The following is a 10,000-nucleotide window of genomic DNA, read 5'->3' as shown; positions in this document are numbered from 1 at the left end:
AAAGAGTTTTTGTATTCTAGTGGTCTAAGCTGAAAAATAACAGTGCTTGCTTATATCTGCTTGTCTCTACTCCATAAAAACCCTGCTGCCAACCATTTGCTCATTATGTGTTGGTCTCCTGGCAGTAAACCAGGATAAATACAAATATATGAAGCAAAAACCACTGCACACTAGCAAGCAAGGCAGCTAGTACTGTTTTGCTTTTAGCTCCTCAAAGTGATTTTGCCATGCATGTCTTCCTATGTTGGTCTGGCAGCACTATCCACCTCCTGTCAGTCTGAGATTAATGTGGTGCGTGTTTTTCATTCAAATTGGCTACAGCATACAAGCGTGTTCACATTAGCGAGACAGAGGTGTGGCGGGGGGGGGGGGGGGGGGGGGTGAAGCAGTGGAGGTTGGAGTGGTAATTTGTGCCATAAAGTAGAGAGACAGTGTTTGTCAAAGGCGAGAGGTAGAAAACAGATTTGATGTGGGGCGGAGACACCTCTGCTGGACCGCGTGTCCCGGAAGCGTCATTGGCCAACCACTGCGGTGACCGCGGAGAGAGAGAGTGCTTAAAATGATAGTTCAATTCAATTCTATTTCATTCAATTCAATTTTATTTATGAGGCACCAAAACAATAACATTACCTCTAGGCACTTTACAGAGCCCAGGGCCTGAGCTCCCATGGAGCAAGCACAATGGTGATAGGGGGCAAGGGAAAACAAGAAGAAACCTTTGGCACAACTTCAGCTGGGTAGAGAGGTAGAGATAGGGAAAGAAGTGGGGGTGGAGAAGAAGGGGAGGGGAGACAATCAGAAACATGGCAGATGATTTCGTACACGTATCAGGATAAGCATGCTAGCATACATACATCAGTACATACCAACATAACATGGTATATACATGATTCATACCAAATTGATAGTGAATAAGGTGGGGAGAGAGCATTCAAGTACTGTACTTTCGGGAAAAGCACCCCTGTTTGCGTAGCTGACGTGACATGGGTATGGAGAACACAAAGGTATATGTTTTCCGAGAAAATGAATCCACTTCTACGCTGTCAGAAGGCAAGACCCCACCCACCCACCCACGGTTCTAACAGGAGTTGCCACCCCCCACCCCTAGTCGTGTGAGTTGTACCTGTCTGATGTGTGTTGGTTTGCACGACGGTTGCCACGGAAATCAATCGCTGATGACTTCCTTCCAGTCGTCAGATTTGAAAAGCATGTTAGTGACATTGCCATGAATATCTGCCATAAAACCTGTGACACTGCAGTCTGTCCTCTGACTCTGTGCAGGTGTCACTGTCCCTGCTGGCATGTGTTCACTTCACAGACTAGATTTATAATGATTCAGTAAACAAACAAGTGACATCTCATTAAATCAAAGCAAAACCAAAAAAAAAAGAATGTAATAAACACACACACACGACACACAACACACACAACACACACAGTGCACAGTATAGAGTTGCTCTCGCCAGCTGTCATGGAGGGACTGGCTCATGTGAGAGGCTCCTGTCAGGGCTACTCTCTGCCACTGCAGGTTAGGGCGGTGCATGCGTTTAGAGACCGTGCACATCCCAGCTGATCCCGAGTCAGTGCTTTCCCTTTGATCACAGCCCACATCGGCAAAATGACAAGAGTGATGAGAACAGAACCGAACCTTGCTGTCCAATCTGCACGTTGTAACACCCCCCCCAAGCGAGCGAGGGGGCTCTTCAAAAAGTTTTCCAGCAGCATTCAGATGCACCTGCACTCACGCTGTCATCTCTGCTCGCCTTGGAAAAGGCTTTCATCCAATTAGAGCACAGGCTTGTTTTGGGGGGTAGAGCACCCCCAGCAGCCGGGCGAACACTCAAAACGTGACGTCAGCCCACAGCTAGTGGCCTGGGACCAGGGGTGGTGTGGGGGGGGGGGGGGGGGGGGGGGGCAAGAAAGAGATAGAGAGTGAGAGAGAGAGAGGGGGCAGGGAAAGATGAAGCCAGCTAGAGGCAGAGCCAGAAGACAGCAGGGGTGTTATGTGAAGGCATGGAGGCATGGAGGTTCCCGGGGGAGTGGAGGCTGAGATGGAGAGGCGGAGAGGAGTGGGCCCGGGGGGGGGGGGGGGGGGGGTGTTTGGAGGAGGGGGATCCCCAGAGGCAGGCCATCAGGGGGAGGAGAAGGAGGGGGGGGGGGGAAAGAGGTGTCTCCTACATTTAATATCTTCAGATGAATGCTTCTGACTCTCTCTCTCTTCATCCCTCTCTCTCTTCATCCCTCTCTCTCCCTCGTTCACATCTCTTTTGTCTCCTCTCCACAACACCTGGCTGTGTGGTTCTCGCTCCAGATGGTACAGCATGGTGTGTGTGTGTGTGTGTGTGTGTGTGTGTGTGTGTGTGTTTGTGTTTGTTGACTGCCACCACAGGGAGATAAGGATGATATGCTAATGACGCTGCAGATTAAAAGGGGTTTTAATGCTGTGTCATACCTCATTTAAGCTGCTTGTATAAGTGCGCCTGCCTAGGACGACCAGGGAATGCTTGAAGCAGAGTCGAGTAGAACTTTCCGCAAGACTGTAGGACGAGCAGGTAGTCGAGTAGAACTTTCTGGAAGATTGTAGGACGAGCAGGTAGTCGAGTAGAACTTTCTGGAAGATTGTAGGACGAGCAGGTAGTCGAGTAGAACTTTCTGGAAGATTGTAGGACGAGCAGGTAGTCGAGTAGAACTTTCTGGAAGATTGTAGGACGAGCAGGTAGTCGAGTAGAACTTTCTGCAAGACTGTAGGACGAGCAGGTAGTCGAGTAGAACTTTCTGGAAGATTGTAGGACGAGCAGGTAGTCGAGTAGAACTTTCTGGAAGACTGTAGGACGAGCAGGTAGTCGAGTAGAACTTTCTGCAAGACTGTAGGACGAGCAGGTAGTCGAGTAGAACTTTCTGGAAGACTGTAGGACGAGCAGGTAGTCGAGTAGAACTTTCTGCAAGACTGTAGGACGAGCAGGTAGTCGAGTAGAACTTTCTGCAAGACTTTAGGACGAGCAGGTAGTCGAGTAGAACTTTCTGGAAGATTGTCGGACGAGCAGGTAGTCGAGGAGAACTTTCTGGAAGATTGTCGGACGAGCAGGTAGTCGAGTAGAACTTTCTGGAAGATTGTCGGACGAGCAGGTAGTCGAGTAGAACTTTCTGGAAGATTGTCGGACGAGCAGGTAGTCGAGTAGAACTTTCTGGAAGATTGTAGGACGAGCAGGTAGTCGAGTAGAACTTTCTGGAAGATTGTAGGACGAGCAGGTAGTCGAGTAGAACTTTCTGGAAGATTGTAGGACGAGCAGGTAGTCGAGTAGAACTTTCTGCAAGACTTTAGGACGAGCAGGTAGTCGAGTAGAACTTTCTGGAAGATTGTCGGACGAGCAGGTAGTCGAGGAGAACTTTCTGGAAGATTGTAGGACGAGCAGGTAGTCGAGTAGAACTTTCTGGAAGACTGTAGGACGAGCAGGTAGTCGAGTAGAACTTTCTGGAAGATTGTCGGACGAGCAGGTAGTCGAGTAGAACTTTCTGGAAGACTGTAGGACGAGCAGGTAGTCGAGTAGAACTTTCTGGAAGATTGTAGGACGAGCAGGTAGTCGAGTAGAACTTTCTGGAAGACTGTAGCGAAGGCATTGAGACTGTGGAATGCTTGGTGGTCCCCTCTGATTGGATGAGACACTGTAGGAGCTGGGTGACTGCCAGGAGTATCATATCCCTGCTGTAGCTGAATGTTAACTGGGGACATTATTATGTCAGAGTTCCCTGTGTGATTGCAGTCAGACATTCTGATCATTATCATTATTTACAGCTGTGAACTTGGGATGTCATGATGTTAGATTACACTAATGTGTGATTGGAGTAGTAATCACAATTATTTTATTATTATTATTTTGACATTAAAAATATTTTGTGTGTGTGTGTGTATCTGTGTATGAACTTGTGTATCTCCCAGCTGTTATTGGAGGACTGAGGTTCTGATTTAATCATCTTCCTATATAAAAATTGTGTATCTGGGAGCCTTTTTCTGTTCTGTTCCTGCCAAGGCCTCCAGAGCGCTCGCTAATGGTGCTGCGTGCTAAATGAATGCATTGAACCTCAGCAACATTGAAAGGGAAATCAGAAAGAGAAAAGAAATATTATCTTGTCATCTCTACTTCTGCGTCCTTGTAATAAGTGAGTCATTCATTAGCATTACACCTCATTAGTTGTGTTTGGAAGAGGAACAAATGAATAATGGCAGCGGTGTGGAGGCGGTGTGGGGGGGTGGGGGGGATGTGTGTCTTCAGTACATGATCGCTGGAAACAGAATAGGATGAGATTTCCATTTGATCTTTGTGATGTCACACACAGTTCTGTCCTCTGTCTCTGCATTATTTCAGACATGTCATAACCCACAGTCACAGTCATATCCTACTCCTTCTGTTGCTTCTGTTTCAGCTTCATACATCTCAACTCCCACACGTTCATGCCCTCATACATACAGGTGCATTGATGTTGTTTCATACATAGGAACTCACTCACACACACTTGTGTCCCTCTTACAGGTGTATTTTGGTATGCTACCCAAGAACTCACACAGACTCGTGTTCTCTTGAACCTGTCTGGAACAGTTTGATATGTGTGAACTCACACACCGTCATACCCTGCTCCTTGTGCTGTGTTTCTTTCATCTAGAGACATGTGAACTCACACACACGATTGTACCCGACTGTGATATCTCTGTTTAAAACGCATGAAGCCACTTATAGTGTCATCCTGCTTAGCTTTAGAGGTGCATTTTAGACAGACTGGTTTCATGAGTATTCTTCAGGAGGAGGTGATAGTTCTGCCAAAGAATGTCGATAGAAAGTCGTATCTGACACATATAGCATTCAGATATGTTACTGTAACTTCTGATTTGAGAATAGGTGAGGGGAAAATTGGCACGTGTCACTGAACAAGATATGATGTTTCAGGGAAATTTGGAAAATTGAATTGGGTTACGTTTACATACTTGGTCACAATGTGTGCTTTTAAAAACTGGAATGAATGTATTTGACCATATAGAATCATCGCATAGCACTGAGAAGCTTTGAAATGTCATTATGATTGGAGATCTCTTTTATTCCAACATGTCAAAAGAGAAGATTGGTCTGAATAGACAGTTAGCTCACACACAGTCTACGTCAACCATGAATAGCACAATTATGTGATGTAGAGCAGCTATATGAAGCTTTTGATATGAGTATAGGCAGAAAAATATACTGTAGTCTGCTTGTTAAAGTGGATATGTGTGAAATCTCTCCTCAGGGGAGAGTTAGAAGTCTGAAGCTCTGAAGTGATTATTGATTATTAATAGCAATCCCATATTCTGCTGTTTTGAGAACCAGCAATGCTGCTCATGTGGTGATCAGAGGGTGCGTTGTTGTATGGAATGCCATTTTATGTTTTAAATTCAGCTGTACGTGGAAAGATTCACTGATGTGTCTTGATGATGGATAGAGTTTTTGTTTTGTTTTTTTCATTCGTGCCGTCAAAAAACTAGGTTTGCTGCTGTGCAGACTAATACATATTGCTTGATAGCAAGACCATATACTGCAGTGTTGGAAAAGCACACACACACACACAAGTACTGCCCCTGCACTGATAAGAGTGTGTTGTCATTTCAGTCTGCCATTTTATAGGTCACTTCTACCATACATGGTGAATTAAACTGAAGTCAACTTACTATGCCACTGGCCAGTAATCGATATGATTTGATTTGTATCACTGTAGATCTAAGTTGGTTGTTCTACGTATCTGATGTATATGGTGAACTGCACTGATGTAAGTCAATGATGTCATTAATCCTCCATTTGATTAGTAGCACTGGAGAACTAGCTGCCAAATGGTAATTATATGAATGCTTTAAGAACAACGTCATACTTGTCATCTGCGACGGACTTACGCCTGTCTGTGTTCTGTCCAGATCTGTGATAAGGAGTGGCACTACTTCGTGATCAACGTGGAGTTCCCGGCAGTGACACTCTTTGTGGACGGCGTGACCTACGAGCCATACCTGGTGACGGACGACTGGCCCATCCACCCCTCACAGATCGACGTTCAGCTCACAGTTGGAGCCTGCTGGCAAGGTCAGTGAGGATGATAGTAGTGGTGATGATGGGGATGGTGATGATGGTGGTAGTAGTGGAGGTGGTGAGGATGATGATGGTGGTGATGATGGTGATGGTTGTGACGGGGGTGATGATGATGGTGGTAGTGATGGTGGTAAGGATGATGATGATGATGGTGATGGTGATGATGAAGATGATGATGAGGATGATGGTGGTGATGGGGGTGATGAAGGTGGCAGTGATGGTGGTAAGGATGATGATGATGATGGTGATGATGATGGTGGTGATGATGGTGATGATGATGGTGGTGATGGGGGTGATGAAGGTGGCAGTGATGGTGGTAAGGATGATGATGATGATGGTGATGATGAAGATGATGATGAGGATGATGGTGGTGATGATGGTGATGATGATGATGATGGTGATGATGATGATGGTGATGATGATGATGATGATGATGATGGTGATGGTGGTGATGATGGTGATGATGGTGATGATGATGATGAAGATGATGATGGTGGTGATGGTGGTAAGGATGATGGTGATGATGGTGATGATGATGGTGGTGATGGTGGTGATGAAGGTGGCAGTGATGGTGATGATGATGATGAAGATGATGATGAGGATGATGGTGGTGATGATGGTGATGATGGTGATGATGGTGGTGATGGTGGTGATGATGGTGATGATGGTGATGATGATGATGAAGATGATGATGAGGATGATGGTGGTGATGATGGTGAGTGTGTGATTGAGTGAGTGATTGAGAGCAGTAATGGCCTTCTTTGCATAGCAGAAGGGAAGAGAGATGAGTCATTGATTAAACAAGTTCAGGCTCAGACTTAGCAAGTATGTAATTTGGTTGTCTGTTTATTTATTTATTTTAAGTGGGCGCATACTCGTAGACTGAATATCAAGAGAGGAAAGCAGTGTTTTTTGGCTATTCTGGCTATTCTGAAATTTCCTTTTTTTCACCCTTTACTTTAATTCTTCCTCTCTCTTTTCTTTCCCTATCGTTTTTTACTGGAAAGACTTTAAACTTAACAGCGTACCCACCTGAAATATGCCCTGTTAATTCCAGGTTCTTTAAATGCAGCCTATGACTGTGTTTTGTAAGAAGGCAAAGCGCTTACCCTGTACGTTATGCCCAGGAAATAATTATATACAACTTGGTCAGAGAGCCTAGCGGTACGCTAACGCTTAATCGTGTGATGTGGAGACAGCAGCATGGTGACTACAGACACAGGAGACAGGCCATGAGAGGAGAAGAGGAGAGAGGGACAGAGAGAGAGAGAGAGAGAGAGAGAGAGAGAGAGAGAGATGCAGGGTGCTACATTCCTGCCACTTGTCCCCCACTTAGATTTCTTTTCATCTGCGATGACTGCAGATTTGCCTCTCCAATCCCTCCATCCCTCTCTCTCTCTCTCTCTCTCTCTCTCTCTCTCTCTCTCTCCTTCTTTCCTCCCTCATTGCGTTGAGTCTGTGATTGTGTGTGAAGCCCTGGAGTGGAGATTAATAGGCCTGAATAGGGAGACAAGTTCACTCGCTGTTCCATCCCCACCAAGCCGCTCTAAGCTCCGCTAAGCCACAACTGATAACGTTTCAGGCTATTAGTGAGTGAGATTGCCTCTCAATGTCTCCCCTCTCTCTTTCTCTCTCTCTCTCTCTCTCTCTCTCTCTCTCTCTCTCTCTCTCGCCATTCTCCTGTGTGCCATAATCAACAACATAATGACAAGCCCGATCATAATAAAGGGCCGCAGACCTTATTCTTCTCCAAACAGACACAAATTAGATCCTTAACGGGCTATCTGCCTCAGAAATAGCCTAGCTGTTTTCTCTCTCTCTCTCTTTCTCTCTCTCACTGTGAGACCCCATGAACAGGATTAGTGACCCTCTTCTCTAAACCCTGTTTACGAGGCAGACCTGCGAATGTCATTTGTGAGCATGTGTGTGTGTGTGTACAGTGTGCATGTCAGAGTGATGTGGCAGGAGTAAGAGGATGTAAGGATGTTACTGGGACTTTATCCCCTTGATGCTCTAACCTTGCTCCCAACACTGACCTCAATCCGGCTGATGTGCATCTCCTTGTGTTGAGAAGCACTTAAAAGTGTGTTAGAATGCTCGCCGATCTATACAATAACAACGCCAGATGCAAGCCCACCATCCACTTTATGGGTCATAGGTAGGAATTGATCGCTTGGGTCAGTGCACACACACACGTGTGTGTGTGTGTGTGTGTGTGTGTGTGTGTGTGTGTGTGTGTGTGTGTGTGGGTGTGTGTGTGTGTGTGTGTCCGTGTCACAGGAGTCTGATGCTCTGTTGTCAGACCCTAAAAGTGTGACTCTGTGTGTGTCTGTGTGTGTGTGTGTGAGTGTGGGTGTGTGTACGCGTTGGTGGGTGTGTGTGTGTGTGTGTGTGTGTGTGCTGGGGTGGGGTGGAGTGCAATGAAAAACAAGAAACAAGGAAAAGCAAAAACTCGTTCTCCTTTTTCACACCCGTTTGCGCTGTGTCATGGCGTTTAATTGATAACATCTGTCAGAGGGGGAATCATTTAAAAATCACAGGCAATTAAGCCCGATCCCAAGCAAGCGGGGAGAGGGGTAGGGCTGCAGAGGGAGTGTGAAAGACAGCAAGGGCATTAGTTGCAATGGCAGCCAATCTAACACTAAAAGCAAACAAACAGAGTCAGTCATAAAGGAGGGGAGAGAGAGAATGGCAGAGAGAGTGAAAGAGAGAGACAGAGGGAGATAGGAAGAGAGAGAGAGAGAGAGAGAGAGACAGAGAAAGAGGGAGACAGACAGAGTGAGATGGGAAGAGAGAGAGAGAGAGAGAGAGAGTGACAGAGAAAGAGAGAGAGAGAGTGAGATGGGAAGAAAAATAGAAAGACAGAGAGTATTGGCCTAATCATGGGTCGTGTGGACAGCAATCCTCGAAAGCCTGAGTGGTTTTGGAGTTTGGTTAATGTCTCTCTCTATGTATATGCTAATGTGCTTATCATTTGTGTTTATGTGGGCTTGCATATATAGTGTGTGTGTGTGTGCGCGTGTGTGCATGTACTATGTGTGCATGCTTAAAGTGTGTGTGTGTGTGTGTGTGTGTGTGTGTGTGTGTGTGTGTGTGTGTGTGTGTGTGTATGATTATAGTGTGTGTATGCTTATAATGTGTTAGTGTGTATATGTGCTTATTGTGTGTGTATGCGATCATTGTGTGTGTGTGTTGTGTGTCTGTGACAGGCGGAGAGGTAACCACGCCACGCTTCACCCAGTACTTCCGCGGGAGCCTGTCTGGCCTGACCATCCGGCCGGGGAAGATCGAGACCCAGAAGGTCATCTCCTGTCTGCAGGCCTGCAAGGAGGGTCTGGACATCAACTCACTGGAGAGCCTGGGCAAAGGCATCAAGGTGAACAACAAAACACAGAAAACACACAACTACTACTACACACACACTATATATATATATACACACACACACTATATATATATATATATATATACTGTACACGCATGTTCTCTCTCTCTTTTTCAAAAACACATTTACACACCTCTGCACACCCACATTCTCGCTCTCAAATACACACACACACACACACACACACGCGCACACACACACACAAACACAAACACACACAAACACACACACACACACACAAACACACACAAACACATACACACACACACACAAACACACACACACACACACACTCAATCTGCAGCTGAAAGACAATATGTTTTTTACTCGGGCCCACTTCCCATGTTCCCCAGTGCCAGCAGCACCCTTAGCTGATAGACGGCCATGGGAAGCCACACACACACACACACACACACACACACAATCTGCAGCTGAAAGCAGCACCCTTAGCTGATACACAGCCATGGGAAGCCTCCAGAGCTGTTTTCCTAGTTCTGATGCAGCATGAAACACA

At 46.1% G+C, this 10,000-nt stretch overlaps 1 protein-coding gene across 1 annotated transcript in view; it reads left to right on the top strand.

Moving 5' to 3' along the window:
- clstn2a (calsyntenin 2a) overlaps positions 1-10,000 on the top strand; it is an 85,410-nt gene that overhangs the window by 57,060 nt on the left and 18,350 nt on the right. Inside the window, exons 7-8 of the mRNA XM_042703066.1 lie at positions 5,933-6,095; positions 9,311-9,477. Coding sequence (XP_042559000.1) covers positions 5,933-6,095; positions 9,311-9,477 — 330 coding nt within the window. The remainder of the gene's footprint in view (positions 1-5,932; positions 6,096-9,310; positions 9,478-10,000) is intronic.

The sequence above is a fragment of the Clupea harengus genome, chromosome 22 (assembly GCF_900700415.2).
Source record: "Clupea harengus chromosome 22, Ch_v2.0.2, whole genome shotgun sequence".
NCBI classification, from domain to species: domain Eukaryota; kingdom Metazoa; phylum Chordata; class Actinopteri; order Clupeiformes; family Clupeidae; genus Clupea; species Clupea harengus.
The sequence above is the reverse complement of the archived record's forward strand: the minus strand, read 5'-3'. Positions and strand labels throughout refer to the sequence as shown.